General features: G+C 38.1%; 2 protein-coding genes across 3 annotated transcripts in view; one reads left to right on the top strand and one right to left on the bottom strand.

Annotated features, from left to right (window-relative positions):
* The window catches only part of LOC145468809 (zinc finger Ran-binding domain-containing protein 2-like), a 7,400-nt gene extending 3,113 nt beyond the window's left edge, over nucleotides 1-4,287 (bottom strand). The window contains exons 1-8 of one of the 2 annotated variants that reach the window (XM_081452510.1): nucleotides 4,141-4,287; nucleotides 4,019-4,071; nucleotides 2,794-2,899; nucleotides 1,737-1,819; nucleotides 1,183-1,259; nucleotides 796-849; nucleotides 620-718; nucleotides 1-75 (exon numbers count right to left, since the gene is read on the bottom strand). The exon at nucleotides 1-75 is cut by the window's left edge and continues 5 nt beyond it. In XM_081452510.1, coding sequence (XP_081308636.1) covers nucleotides 1-75; nucleotides 620-718; nucleotides 796-849; nucleotides 1,183-1,259; nucleotides 1,737-1,819; nucleotides 2,794-2,899; nucleotides 4,019-4,071; nucleotides 4,141-4,193 — 600 coding nt within the window. In that variant the 5' untranslated portion in view covers nucleotides 4,194-4,287. The remainder of the gene's footprint in view (nucleotides 76-619; nucleotides 719-795; nucleotides 850-1,182; nucleotides 1,260-1,736; nucleotides 1,820-2,793; nucleotides 2,900-4,018; nucleotides 4,072-4,140) is intronic. The other variant, XM_081452511.1, reaches the window with a different exon arrangement.
* Nucleotides 4,284-14,463, top strand: LOC145468794 (serine palmitoyltransferase 1-like). The gene is made up of 15 exons (XM_081452495.1): nucleotides 4,284-4,433; nucleotides 4,587-4,697; nucleotides 5,816-5,913; nucleotides 6,100-6,193; nucleotides 6,808-6,880; nucleotides 7,409-7,541; nucleotides 7,735-7,864; nucleotides 8,450-8,539; nucleotides 8,627-8,734; nucleotides 9,012-9,107; nucleotides 9,497-9,593; nucleotides 9,699-9,753; nucleotides 10,428-10,545; nucleotides 11,060-11,133; nucleotides 11,968-14,463. Exons 1-15 carry the CDS (start codon nucleotides 4,284-4,286, stop codon nucleotides 12,059-12,061), a joined length of 1,521 nt encoding a protein of 506 aa, XP_081308621.1. The 3' UTR covers nucleotides 12,062-14,463.
* Nucleotides 14,464-15,967: the final 1,504 nt, after the last annotated feature.

The following is a 15,967-nucleotide window of genomic DNA, read 5'->3' as shown; positions in this document are numbered from 1 at the left end:
CTTATCCTTGGTTTCACCGTCTGAAGCGTCTAGGGCGTACTTAGATAAGTTGCCATCTTCATCTTCGTCTTCATCCTGTTATTGTAAAGAAAGATCGAAACAAGAATTAAAACTTAAAAATAAAAAAAATACATAAATAATATATTGGGGACCAGTGAATTTGAAAAAATGCTGCAGAGAAACCAGTGATTTACTAGCATTCCATCCTGTGATACTTTACAATTTAGTCTATCCCTACTAAAGAAATCTCTGAAGACATGGAGCAATTCAATCAGAAAGCATGTTTTCTGGAAAACTGCTCCATAATTTAAAGGATTGCTTTCCCTAGTGAACTTTTTTTTAACAATTGATAACAAACGTGCAATATTCACAAATTATGCAAAGTATACCTCAAAGTTTTATAGGGTATGAAAACCACCAAAATGGATGGCAAAAGAATGCGAGAGCCTCCAATACAAAGTGACTTCAAACAGTCAAGGAGCTTGACTTCCTTTGTTTTGATGTCCTAGAGTATAGCTTGCAATGCCACTCAGATTGGTACAATTTATATGAAGCCATGTGGCTATTTGTTGCAAAAGGCCTATGTTATCTGGAAATGATAATTGCAATTTTCCAGTACCTCATCATCCAAGTTATATTTTGACAGGTCACCTCCTTCTTCATCATCGTCATCATCTTCCTCTTCCTCGTCACTGTAAGGTACTTCTTTTGGTGGTTTCTGTTGAAATAAAAAATTAATCAAAATAGTGATGATACAGACTCTTGTTTTCCATTAAAGAGCACTGATTTTTGTACCTGTTCGGTAACTGATTGACGAACTCCTTGTTTAGGTTTCTTCCTTCTTCCAAACTGTCACAAAAAGATGAAGAATGAACATTTAGTTGCAGAAGGTAATGAGCAAAGCTTTATTTAGCTAGCAGTTAAATGTATGATAAAGATGAAATGTTGCCACAAGCAAGGGAAAAAAAACGTTGAGTCCCTGACCAGATTCGAACCCATGACCTCCCAGATACCGGTCGGGCACTCTAACCACCGAGCTACAGGGAGAATCTTGACGAGCTAGGTCATTTTACTAGGTTCATATGTGACATGTGTCCTGTTAAATGTATCTTACTGTCTATTACTAGTCATTTTTGCAAAATGAACTGATGATTGCACCCGTATACATGTATTATCAAGTACCTCATCAAACTCATCATCAGAATCTTCTCTGTGAATGTATTCTACTCCTTCGCGTTCATTGTATCCTCCACCATATCCTGAACATCCATAATAAAAAAGAGAAAAATTTCCACTTAATTTCCTAATGCTTCTTGTTGAAATGCTTCACATCTGAAGCTATGAAACCTTTTATCAAGTACTAAATCAAACAACAGACAGTATTTTATTGATTATATCCAACTGAGGCTGAACTGATGCAGACAACTGAGTCTGCCAGAGAACCAGGGTACAAGCCCTACCTCTCATGAGAGTGAGAGTTCAGAGTGTGTTGAAAAAAGAATACACTGGTTTGTTAAGAAACATGTTTTACTGTCAAGAACAGAATTTACTTTTCATCTTGAAAGTAAACATGTTAACTTTAAATGACATATTATTCATGTTTCAATGTTTCATTTTTTGGAAGTAAATTTTCTTTACAATCTTATATGTTTTCTCATTTCAGTGGTTGTCTCCACAAAATCAAGTTAACTTCACCTGAAGTTAGACAGAATTCTATCATATATAATACAAGTCACCTGTTCTGAATTCAACTTTGGAGAATTTAGGATGTCCGCACATGTTACAGTCACTCCTTCGAGCCCAGTTTACATTGCCGCATCTACAAGCAAAACAGTCAGAAAGAGAGGTTATTACACGGTGGCGAGAAGATATGAATTTTATGCTTGAGTGGCAAGAACAATATCTTATGGGTGAGTCACTGCAGCGAACGAGTGAGATATTGTTTTTGCCACAACAGAGTATCTTTTTATTACATAGACATACTGAAGACGGCATTTTTTAGACTTTCTGAAGATTTCCGCCCACTTCTGAAGATTTCTGAAAATTTTCCAAAACTTGTCCAAAGCGTGCGTTTTAAGGTCACACGAACGTCGCCAAACATTTTCAGAAATTTCTGAAGATTACCGAAGATTGCTGAAGACTTTTGGGGAAGACCCAAAGATGTTTTGATCATACACCAACGAATTTAAGTACAATAAAAGAGGCAAACTTGATATCAGTGAAATCACCGATATCTTCACTAGTGAGGATATGGAAAATACACCACCCGAGTCCCGGTTGTGTTTTCGTATGAATTTTACGAGTGATGTATTTTCCAGTAAAACACTCTAGTCTATATAATAAATGTCTTTTATCTCACGACTTCGTGCATCTATTGCGCAGTTCCAGAAAATATCGGTCCACACTCCCATAAAATTTTATATAAGCAACAGAGGACTTTTTTTCGTGTTTACATAGCCTCATCTAAACACTTGGGGGATTGGAGGAATTCTTGAAAGTTATGCAAACCCTTGACTATGTCTCAGGTTTGCACAACTGTCGCGAATGTTCTCCCAGCCCACCTCGTGTTCAGATGAGGCTATGCAAACAGGGAAAAAGTCCTCTATTGCTTAAATCTTACTTTGTATGCAAATACGATACATCCATCTAAAACTACACAGTGATGGAAATCCAACTCAGTGGAATGACTATAAATCATTTCACCTCTGAAACATGGCCAGTCCTACCATTTTACCAGATAATCAATGCACTACTTAAATTCAATATAGAGCACTCAGAATAATATCTACACACTTTGAACACATCCAGTCTTCAGCACTAAACAACCCTTTGCTCTTTGCTGCAGCGTGCTTTCCAATTTCAGAACCAGTAAGCTTGACTGAATCAATATTTCCTTTCTCTGTTAGAAAAAAAAAAACATAATAGCAAACAAATTCATATCCTTCCTTTACAGTCCAGTTTGTTGTTTACGGTGGGAGGTGTGGTGGCCTCATGGTTAGTGCGCTCGTCTCCGGATCAAGCGGTCCGGGTTCGAGCCCTGGCCAGGGACATTGTGTTGTGTTCTTGGGCAAGACACTTAACTCTCACAGTGCCTCTCTGCACCCAGGTGTATAAATGGGTACCGGCGAACTTAATGCTGGGGGTAACCCTGTGATGGACTAGCATCCCATCCAGGGGGGAGTAGAAATACTCCTATTTGCTTCATGCTACAGAAACCGGGATAAGCTCCAGCCTGATGGGCCACTTGGCTCATACGCAGACTTTACCTTACCTTGTTGTTTACCACAAGGTACCTACGACACAGTTGAACCTTGGTTAATAGGTCACTCATATATGCAGACACTTCATTTTCCCAACAATAGTTACACTACAATTTAGCTGTTCAAACATGGAGACCTTTCCAAACCCATTTGAACACTTTCTCTGTTCTCAAGGAGAATACAAGTGGGAAAAATAGAAATGACAAGACCCAAAAAGCCAAAATTATACAAGACGCGAATTGTTTGAACCCTCAGATTGCTAGTCAGGCCAACTAGACAGCAGCACAGACTAGAAGGGGTACATTACATTAATGGATTGCACGACTTATTGGTTTACAGATTTCCCCGACCCTTGGCAGTTAATCAATTAAACATGCATGCAGCCATTTGATCCCAAAATACGATTAAGGGTCAAACTAAAAATAGGCCAACTAAAATCACAAAACACAAATAACAGACCAGAGTATCAAATTCACATAAAAGAAATACGCAAGATAACGCCAGGTTTCAAATTGCTCCTTCAATCAAACTGTATAAAGTGTTAAGCTTATTTGCTTCACCTCTGTGTGAAATTAAACCACGCAAACTAACTACAAACACATATCTAATCTAAGACTTCCTCTATTGATTCCAGCACATAACAGCGACAATTTAGTTTTAGAATTTTACGTTTGAACACGTTCTAACACCATTTGATTGTTCCGTCAAATTGTTTAGTTTCATTCGTTTCAACAAAACGTGGCACAACAAGTACCAACCTTTGCCACACCGATTGCATGAAGTACGCCTTGCAAAATTGACATTCCCGCATCTGAAAAGAACCAGAAATAAGACAATACAAAAGAATGATGATCATAGAACCCCTTCACATGGCAAATACCTTTTATCGGAGCAAACCCAGTCTCCATTAGACACTTTGAGTTTCGAAGACATGTTCAGTGTTTTTGAAAGCCTCGTCCTTCGTTTGAAGTCTTGCAAATCAGAAAGAGGAAGACTGGGGACGTGTTGGTTCCAGACCTCGTTATGTCTGGGCGTCTCCAAAATAGAACCAAAATGGCGCGGGTTGAGCAACAATGTGCGACGGATGGTTCCACGAGTACACCCTATTTGCAGCTGTCTTACTTCACGATTTATCTCACACAGGGAATAGAGATCCTAGAATATTATACGAAGGTAAGTTAGTGATTGTAATGCGTTTTTAGGCTCTGATAGCCGTAATTTTTTTTAAAAAATATGCTGATAATCTTATGACATAAGATATAAACTCACTGTACATGTATAATGCATGCTATTAAGCATTTACGGTTTTCGTCTTCACTTGTATAGGTGCCCTTCTATCATGTTCTGTTTGAGGCTGTCTTGGTTCTTTGGATAATAAGGCTGATTACCAGCAAGACGTTCAGATTCAGAGAACAGAAGATAGAACTAACAGAGAAGGTTTGTTTTGATTTTGAACATAGGGAATGAAGCAGTGCCCTGTAGCATTGTCAGATAAACAAACTATAGGTTTCCTGGGAAAATGAATTCCATTCAAATAGGGAGTTCAATAACTCAGTTTATGTAGCTTGAGTCCGTCAGTCCCCTGACAGATGAGGGCGCAACATAGCTTTGGCAGGATGCGGGATGGGAGTAAAAATGAAGGAACGATACGGGATGATGGAATTTGTAGTAGTGGGATGCAGGATAAAAATATTTTGGCGGGAACAGGATTTGCTCATTTTGGCAGATGGAGTGCGGGATAGTGTTAAAATTGATGGCAGGATGCAGGATGAAAAATGGAAAATCACTCCTTCACAGACATTACTTGGAGAACTCCGACTCTTACCAGGCGGGTTGGGCATAAACATTCTGAGTGGTGCAGGATGGTGGGATTGAGCCAAAAATAGTGGTGGGATGTGAGATTGAAAAAGCCTATGTTGAACCCTCATGGGTGGGGTAGGGGGTGGTAGTCCTTGAATTTTTTGGCTGCTTGCGGTGCTATCGAGTCTCCTTATCTTGATCCATTTTCAGACCAATATTATTCATCTTCATTAGTGATAGCCAATAGCTATTGCCTCATCTCAGGTGTTTGATAGCAAAATGTAAGACATCTTTTGTGAGGGGTGCACATCCAAGGGTGTGATAAATTTTTTCACTTTTATGGAAATGTTGAGAAGTTACTGGATACTACTTACTTTGCCCACAAGTCAATTCAAAGTGTACAGCAATTTTACCAGCACCAAAGCTGACAAAATGTTACCCAAAATGATCAATCAAATAAGTAAGCATTTACCTGGCAATCAGTTTGTAACCCTAAAATATACTGGAGATATACTCTATTCTCAGCTCCTTCCTGATTTGAGGGTACATCTGGGTATAAGAGGTGTGACTGCTGTAAGGTTTTAACAAAGCTCACAACTAATCCCTAGATTAAAAGAGTCAAGAAGCCTAAAAAATGCAACATCTGCATGCTGTTTATACTATAATATTAGGCATGGACCTAGAGTCTAATATTATGTTAGACATGATATTAAACCATCACACTCCCACAAAGTTTTGCTCTCTTGATGTTTCAGGAAGAGGAAGAATTAATTGAGGAATGGCAACCAGAACCATTGGTTCCAGCGACGCCAACATACGATCTAGATGCCATTACTCCAAATGTGGTACAAGGGTAGGCATCAAAATATACTGCTAAGTGCTATGAAAATATCTATTGTTGAGTTTATTATGCTCAATTTTATTAATGTATCAGTAAATTTGAGTACTGTGGTTACTGTGGTATAAGATTCTTCATTTGTGATTCCATCGTTTTCTCTAAAATGACTGGTAAATTACTCCCTTATATTTATTCTACTAGGAAACCAGGACATACATTGAACATAGATGACAAAGAGTGTCTGAATTTTGCAACATTCAACTTTCTTGGTTTTGTCGGAAATGAGAAAATAGAGGTATTAAATTTTCTTTTTCAACTTTTTATCACTTTTTTTCTGGCACTGACTGAAGTACATGTGCATTATTTTCAGTATCCAGCTTTTGTTGCAAAGAATTTCTTAGTTGTTCTTGTATATGTTGTAGTTTAAAATGATTTCAAACTTGTTTGATTTGTTTTTGTCTTTGTCTTGGAATAATTATAGTAAATCTGGAACAAAGGAAAATGAAATTAAACATTCAAAATGATCTTGACACAAAGTTAATTTTGAACTATAATATATATTTTTTTCTAATTTTTGCTAATTAAATAAATCAAACACGTGACAACCATCAAATAATTATTTGTGAAAGGAAGTTTATTTCCAGTACATGAAACCGTAAACAAAACTAGATAAAGCACCACATGGTAAAACCGGGAATAAAACTTCAGCCCACATAGGGTGGGAGGGAAAGGGAAAATTATTATTACTTGACTGTATAACAAAACTGAAAAGAACATGCCACGTCTTCACATACACTACACAATATATCTCGCATCTGCAACTATTATACAATAGGAAATCTAGCTCCAATTAATTATTATTTTTAAGCTGGGCTAAAGATATGTTATTTAATAATATTATTTTTCTAGGATGCAGCCATCAAAAGCCTTCATCGTTATGGTGTAGGTTCATGTGGGCCCCGTGGTTTTTATGGTACAATTGGTAAGTAATTAACTCTTTTATTCATGGATCTCCTGGGCAATTCTTCCATGTTTGTCTCAAACCCTCATTTTCTGTTAATTTTGCAAAATAATTGAATTTGATAGTCAAATTAAGGGTTACATGTTTTATAAATTTGCAGCAAACTAGTAATACTTGATTTGAAAAGAACTTTTTGGTGGTTAGGTTTCAAATGAACACCCTTGTTATCACTTGAATCAAGTAAAATGTGGCCGTAATTTTGAAATATCAGTTCCCCATACTGATTGGCATACATTCGTGTTTCATGTTAGTTATGAGAATTTGGTAGTCATTGATGACAGAATTTAGTGCTGGGTAATTTTCGTAATATTTCTCATTGTAATACTTGTTGGCTTGATAATGTTGTTGAATGTTTATAGTCAGAGCTTCAGAGATGTAGGAAAAACGTCTTCAGGACAACAGAAAGAATCAAGTGCCCATCATGAAGGGAATTTCTTACTCTTGAAAGGCTTTGAAATAATTAGGACATGTTTTGTTATGCATTTGCAGATGTTCATTTAGAGTTAGAAGAGAGACTGGCTAAATTCATGAGGACTGAAGAGGCTATTCTTTATTCTTATGGGTTTTCTACAATAGCAAGTGTAATTCCTGCTTATTCCAAGAGAGGGGATGTCATTTTTTGGTGAGATAATCTAACAGTTCGTAATGTTATTTTTTGACAGCCTATTTCTGCTTAGAGCTCATAAGATTTCAGATGGGGTCATTTTATATGATGATTCTGATAATACCATTAGTAAATCAGGGAGGATATCCATGGATTATTAATTAAGGCATCATTTATTTTTCTTTATTACTTTCTCATTTTCTTCTCCTAGTGATAAGGGAGTTTCTTTTGCGATTCAAAAAGGACTTGTTGCTTCAAGAAGTCGTATAATGTGGTTTGAACACAATGACATGGATGACCTGGAAAGGCTTTTGCATGAACAAAAAGAGAAAGATGAAAAGGTAAATGTAAAACTAATAGATTTATGTATTTTCAACTCCTTGTTTTCTTCCCTGTTTCCTCATCTGCTTGCTGCCTTGCTTGCTTACTTCTTTGAGTGTAGACCAAAGGGATCATGTGTACTAAAGGTATCGGTGGTCAGGTGTCAATCGATACCCTTGATCAATACCCTTGATCGACCCTCAATTGATACTACATTGACATTTAGGTTGACACTTGATTGACTCTTGGTCAACATCTTGGTCAACAGTCAGTCAACAGTCAACTAATTTTCAATCTATGCATATGAGTTGGTAGACACTCAGCTGACTATTGACTGACTGTTGATCAAGTAATAATAATAATAATAATATAATGAAAACAATCTTTAAAGAGGAAGCGCCCGTCACGTAAATACGTGGTTACGTCATGTAAATATGTAAATAAGTGTTGATTGAGTGTTGACCAAGTATCGATTCGGATGACAATCAAGGGTATTGATCAATGGTATCAATCAATACTCAACTGCTGATGTCTTTAGTACACATGATCTGACCAAAGTGTTAAACAACTTGCTAAACTTTTGATTCCTTTTTTTCCAATCTCAGAATCCCAAGAAAGCTAGTGTGACTAGAAGATTTTTAGTTTTAGAAGGAATTTATGTTAATTATGGTGACATTGCACCACTTCCAAAAATAGTAAGTGAAGTAATAAATAATAAAACTTATTTCATCATCTTTAATTTGCAAGTGATAGGCTGTACCTAACTAAGATTTTCTTTTAAGATTGAACTGAAGTACAATTACAAAGTTCGACTCATCATTGATGAAAGTGCATCATTTGGAGTTCTCGGACAAACTGGAAGAGGAATAACAGAACACTTTGACATCCCAGTAAGTTTATTACTTTGATACCCTCCAATGGTCAATTGCCAGCTGCAGTTCAGAAAAGAAGCTCCCACTCCTCTCCAGCTGTCTTTTCTCAGGAAGGACTTGAGTGAGCAGCAGAAATCCTCTCTCTCTGGCTGTCAAAACTCATTTTTAGTGTCCAATTCCAAGGCATTGCATTTTTAATAAAAGTAATTTTGTCATCTGTAGTTCAAGACTTTTTTTGACTAATGCTTAAAGCTTAGATTTTTCAAAAATCAAAACAAACTTTTCTGCTCACCAGATAAAGGAAGTCGACGTGATATCTGTTTCCATGGAGAACTCCTTAGCAACTATTGGTGGATTCTGTTGTGGGACATCATTTGTTGTTGACCACCAGGTTTGTCATGATATAATTTGTAAAATTTCATTTATTCACCAGTCAGCCAGTGCTTTGTTCACATCAGCTTTTGTTATCATATAAGTGTGCTATTAATTTTGTTTGAGGTATTTAATGCCAACTTGTTACACGGCCTAGCATATGGTAAATAGATGAACAAACCTGTGAGCCAGGCCAAGATAGTTAAAGTAGCCAAGTATGTACTCACTTTGAACTTAATATCATTCCAGTCTTTGGTGTAGCCTCAGATTTTTCACAATTTTGAGACTGAAAAGTTTTATGGGGAGAACTGCTGACAGTGCTGTTTGACTGTAAAGTTAACTGAAAACTCTGTGTCTCATCTACGACAAATTACCGTCTCGTATTATTTGTTTGTGTGTTTCTTGCAGAGACTCTCCGGTGCAGGGTACTGTTTTTCAGCATCACTGCCTCCCATGTTAGCTTCAGCAGCAATTGAAGGATTAAATATCATTGAACAGAAACCAGGTTTGCAATTTCAAAATTAAATGTTTTATGATGTGTAAGTTACTGACTTACTATATCTTTAAGCAGTGTGATCTAACTTAACCCTTTTTTGACTTTTACATTCAGAAATGTTTGAGGAACTGAAAGAGAAGACAAAACTGTTATATGCAGAACTTGAAGGGTATGTAATATATCATAACCTTACCATAAAAGCAGGAGCAGGTTGCTGGGGTGTATCCAGGATTTGGTGAAAGGGAGTTTGGAGATCAGGGAGTTAAGGGATCAGGGAGCTCCCCCCGAGGAGTTTGGAATACTTGATTTCCTGCTTTTTGAGGGATGAGTTTTGGCTGTTTTATTTACTGCTGTCTTTTGGACTTGACTCTTAAGGACTTCAAATTAAACTTTGACCTCTTTGAGAAAAGGAGTTTTCTTTAGGTTTTTGATGCACCTCTGGAATTCTAAATCTTAGTGAATGAGTACACAACTCACTGATGAGCTGATTGTCAAAGAGCTTCCTGGCCTTAGGCTACGGTGCCTCAGATTTTCAGGAAGTTTGGGGCTGAAAAGTTTTGTGGGAAGAATTGCTCACAGTGCTGTTTAATTGTAAAGTTAATTGAAAAACTCACTTTAGCGCCATATGGAATTTGACAGGAGCTTGGATAACGTTTTTATAACCAAAATAAAAGAGGAAGTACTAAAATCCCTGGATCTGCCCCAGGGTCTCTAGTCTGGAAATTTAGTGATGAAAATCAATAATGAAAACTCAAATGTGACATTCTTGCACTTGCCTATTCGCAATACTTGTGCACTTGTAATGAAAAAGAGTCAATTAAATGTTGTTCTTCTAATATTCAGACTCAAAGGACTTTTGTGCGAAGGATCAGAGGATTCTCCAATTCTACACTTAAGGCTTCTTGAACCTTATGAAACATTTGAGGAGGATGAAGAGAAATTAAAGCAAGTTGTTGCCAATGTGAGTTCTGTCTGTTTTTATCACCAAATCAAGGAGGAAGGTTTATACAGTTTTTGAAGTAATATATCAAACACAAAAGACCGTGTTTAGCCATGTTTCCAAACACTGAGAACAGAGTTGAAAATATGATGCATAGCAGAGTGTTTTTTTTACAAACTTCAAGGTCTTTGGAAATAGTCAAACACGGTCTTGAATGTTTGATACATCTTCTCAATCAAAACTGAAACTGAGGTGAAATTAGAGAAATAGAATTGAAAAAACCTATGCTAATTATGATCAGATGTCCAGAAACTGTCAGGCCCATGGTCTCCTTTGTTTGAACTTGATGAATTATTAACAAGTTTGAGAATAATTTTGAACTGATCATGTTATTAGAAATGTTGGTATCATTGACACCAACATTTCTAATTAAATGATCAGTTGCAGTTGTTTTTTTGTGTTACTGTTAGGTAGCCCTGAAAAACTACCTCCTTGCTGATGATATTTTACTTCTCTCTCTTTTTTTTAATTTTAGGCTTTGGGGAATGGTGTTGCCCTTACAGTTGCAAGATATCTCAAACACGAGGAAAAGTTTCTACCACCCCCAAGGTAAAGTTCCAAGAATCAAATTGGGATCAGTCTCGTTTGATAGCCTGGGGCTAGTGGGTTTTGCAGTCGTTCTGACTAGTAAATACTATTCTTTGCTTGCCTGATGGGCAACTCAAGTAAAGGTCTTTGGGAAGGTTTTGGTAAAAATTCAAATTACAGATACTGAAGTAGTGTCAGTAAGAGATGACATTATTGTATAATGATCTGGTTTTATTCTAAATTAGTTAATCATGCTAGAAAGAAATTTTTGGAGGACTAGTGAGAGAGGCAGTGTGAGAGAGAGCATACATCTATCTCACCAAAAACACGAGAGAGTTTCCCTGCCAAGGATTTCAACCTTAAATCTCAGTGCTTTGGAGTCCAGTGAATAGCCTGCATAGCTGAACGACAAAGCTTACCAAAACTGCCAGCTGCTCAGTCTATCCAGTGAATTAACCAGTGGCATCTACCTGCGGTGGCCTTATGTTAAGTGTGCTCGATTTCGGATCTTTCATCTAGCGGTCCACCTTCAAGCCTTGTCTGGCGGGGAGACATTGCGTTGTGTTCTTGGGCAAGACACTTTACTCTCACAGTAGCTCTCTCCACCCAGGTGTATAATTGGATACTGGCAAACGTAATGCTGGGGGTAACCCTGTGATGGACTAGAATCCCATCCAGGGGGAAGTAGAAATACTCCTATTTGCTTCATTGTACAGAAACCGGGATAACCTCCAGCTTGATGGGCCATTTGGTTCATATGGAGACTTAATGTCAATTACCTTACGTGTGGCTCTCACGTAATTTACAGAAAATTAATTTTCTATTGTTAACCACAGTTTCTGATTTGTCTTCCAGCATCAGAGTGACACTGAATGTTCAACTGACAGGGGAAGAAATCAAACGTGGAGCACAAGTCATCAAGCAAGCAGCAGAGAGCGTATTTGGCTAATAACACAACAAGGGCAAAAAAACTTGATGTCTGTCACATCAGCACAGTTGTTATCGTGAATTAAGGTGTACTCGGCTGTACAGCTCGATCGATATCTAAATTCTCATCAATACATCAAATTATGTTTAATCATAAAAACTTTCCTGAGAATGGACCTCTATACGGTTAATTTCTCTTGTTTTCAATGTGGAGGAGTAAACACTTTAGGTAGAAACTACAAAATTGCCCAAAAATGCCTCAAATTGACATGCGATTATCTTATGATATAAAATAAGAAAAAATAATCTAGGAAAAGGGATGTTTAGGAAATTTTCAGTCAAAAAAGGGTACATTTCATATCTTGCTATTTAAACAACTAATGCTGCACAAGATGTGTAGAAACCAGAAAATATAAGGCGTTTGAAAGCAATACAAGTTGCTCTTTATACTGCAGCTTTTAATGCTATTATTAATAGAATGTTGTGGTGCTGAGATTGGAGTTTTGCTCTACTGTATAGTATTCTGTGATTTTTTTAAACTCAGTTGCCCTTTTCATAGACCTCTTCATTATCAGATAGTTTGATAAAATATTTATCAATACTATTCAGAGAAAAAAAAGTCAATGGTCACCATAGTGGCAGTCACTGTTTGAATTGCTGGGAATGTATTTTTATTACTATGTTAAGCAAACCTTTTTTTCACCATATTTGTGAGTGTTGGTCATTGGGGAAACAGTGACTTGGAGCCTTGTATAGTTTTCTATTTTAATCTAAATGGTGTTTAGGATGGCCGTGAATATAACTGTCTTCTTGCTCCCAGCCAGAAATAGAAGCGATGCGGTGCCCGGCAGAGGCGGATCTAGGGGGAGGGTGCAGGAGGTGCACACCCCCCTGAGATGAAGCCTTCTTCTTCTATTCGCTTTTAAAATTTGTTTACCTCACCAGTCTTTTACGCCATTCCTTAGTGATGCACCCCCTCCTAAGAAAAATCCTGGATCCTCCCCTGCCCGAGGTAGGTTGTCCTTACGGGCTTAGAGTTTCCATCAGTTAATTAATGAATTTACTGAAGAATCTTTGCATGTTAATATCTCAGTTTATTCTTATTTTTTTGAAGCACTTAAAAGTTCTTCATCGTCATCAATATGTGTGGTGTGATCACGATTTAGTGACAGTCATAGGTGGTTGATTACTGACAAGTATAAATGTTACATGTTCATCATCTGTACCGAATGCCGGTCGTTTCGCCAACGTGTCACTTCGCTAACGACCAGATCGCCAACGTATGAAGTCGTTTCGCCAGCGTCTAATGTCAGTTCGCCAACGCTTATATGTCAGTTCGCTAACGTCCACATAACGTGTTTGGTTGAAAATAATTGTCAAATAGCTAACTTGCAATTCACTTTCTGAGAGGGATTGTTGATGTTACATCGATAGATCAACGGACTTTGTTACACTTTGTTGCAATGTGCGTGAAACCCGGGGGGGGGGGGGGTACGCCCAGAACAATCGGATAAGGGTGTGCGGCCCGCTTCCCAAAACCCCCACCCTATTTATGACCAAAATCTGGGATGTTCCCGATCCTATTTATGACCTGACCAAAATTTCGAAACCCTATTTATGACCTAACCCTTAAATCAAAACCCTGTTTCAGACCTGCGTTCTAATTAGTTCCCTAGTTCAGACCAATGTTAAATTACCATAAACATAATTTGTGAAGGGCTTTTGTTGATTTTTTCGATAATGATGAAGTGGCTTCTTCTTAAAAACTTACCTATATCAAGGCTAGGGTGCAAAAACCATACCCTATTCATGACCAAAATGGCCAAAATCAGCTAAAAATCAATACCCCATTTACATGTATGACCAAAACAGCTGAAAAACCATACCCTTCGGGCCGCACATACCTTTATAGCCCATATAAGGAAGTACCCCCCGGAGGGCGTGAAACAAGCTGATGCAATGAACAAGCAACAAGCTTCTACGCGCGTAATCAAACATATATTTAGACTCAATGGCTCTTTAACTACGCAAATGTTTAACAAAAAGATTTTATAAGCGGTTCGTACTCCTACAAATAAAAGCTGTGGATGGTTTATAAAGTTTTCAAATACGATCGGCCATCGATCAACCAGCGTAGAGGGGGGCGTAGGGATTTTCGCTTTTGCGGATTTGGCCAATTTTTTGCTCTGTTTCTCGGTTTTCGCACTTAAAAACCGCGGTTTTTCGGTTCTCGTGTCTTGTGGGGTTTGCGGGTTTTCTCCAATTTAGTCTTTGGTTCTCGGTTTTTGTCAACAATGATGGCGGTTTTTCGGATTTTTCTGCCCAATGCATTTTACGGTTTTTCTGGTTTTGCCAAGGAAGTTACACCCCGCAATCGCGCTAAAACTGTAATTCCAAGGTACCACTTGTAGTTAGAGGAATGCTTGACAACATTAATCTATTTAGCAGCCATTATTTGGGTCATAACGGCTGCCAAGCAGACTGAAAATCTAAAATGGGGCTGCCATCGTGCCCAAACAAATGAAAATTCTGACAATGGCAATCCACCAAAAGTAACTTCAGAATGTGGTGTTTCTTTTACAGGGTGGGGGGCGGGGGGGGGGGGGGGGGTGAATAGGTTTTCGGATTGACGGAAAACGCACGGATTGTGAATTTTTGCGGTAAATCGAGCGGATTAGCGGATTTTGAAAACACAGTGGATCGTGGATCAGCTGTGAATTTTGGCGCGGATTCCGGATTGTGACTGTCTTGATGTTCGGATCTTGAGTCCTATAAAACGAAATTTGGATCATAGATCTTTCTTCAGCCTTGGCCAGTATGTTAATGAGTTCTTCCAAATGATTTCTTTTTTCGGACGAAGCTCATTTAAACTCGGGTGTGAGACTGTTATTGGAATTGTACTGTGTTGTAGTCATCAAGCATGTTGCCTTCTTTACTATTTGTGCAAAATTAACAATGGCATTCACATTTATCAGTTTACCTTTGAACTTTTACACTTCTGTTTCCGGATGTTGTTGTGGTTTCGGATTTGAACAAAAATATAAGCGGATCAACGGATTTGGCGAAAAATAGGTATGGTTCTTCGGATTTCCATACCCCTCTTCACCCCTCACTTTACACAAAAGTCACCTAAAATCACTCTATCGTGCAATTTGTTGCGACAGGTCTGTGGAGCCGATTTACACAAAAAAGGCGCTTTTAAAGACTACGATGTGTATTGTACTAACGAGGGAATACGCAGAAAGAACTTCGAAAAGTAAAACAAGTTTAGACTTTAAAGAAACTCGAGAAGACCTTGTCCATGCTGGCCGAAATGTACCTTGCTAAGACACTGGAAAGAAGCAGAGACCGGGCTGCGCAAACTTTGATTTTTACCTACTTAGACTTCATTTTTAAGAGCTAGGGCGATATTTCCGAGTCCCAGAAAATTGAAAATAACTCGAGAAGACCTTGTCCTTCAGTGAAATCGACCAGGGAAAACTAATCGCAAGCTTGGTTATGTGCATACTGGCCGAAATATAGCTTACTCAGACATTGGAAAGAAGTAGAGACCGGGCTGCGCAAACTTTGATTTTGGCCTACTTAGACTTGATATCTAAGAGCTTGGGCGATATTTCCGAGTCCAAGGGACTTGAAACTAACTCGAGAAGCCCTTGTCTTTCAGTGAAATCGACCAGGGAAAAATAATCGCAAGCTTAGTTATGTGCATGCTGGCCTAAATATAGCTTACTCAGACACTGGAAAGAAGCAGAGACCGGGCTGCGCGGGGTACACGCAGCGTGATTTTGACCAACTTTGGGTCGATTTCCAAAGACTTTGCTTGTTAGTGAAATGGACAGAGGAAAATTTTTTGAACGCTTCCTTATAAGCAGTCTAGCCGAAATATAGCCCCTGTTTAACTCACTTGGTGACTACTGAAGATAGCCGA

This window comes from Orbicella franksi, chromosome 14 (assembly GCF_964199315.1).
Source record: "Orbicella franksi chromosome 14, jaOrbFran1.1, whole genome shotgun sequence".
In the NCBI taxonomy this organism is placed as follows: domain Eukaryota; kingdom Metazoa; phylum Cnidaria; class Anthozoa; order Scleractinia; family Merulinidae; genus Orbicella; species Orbicella franksi.
This window is presented reverse-complemented; position numbering and strand designations above follow the sequence as displayed.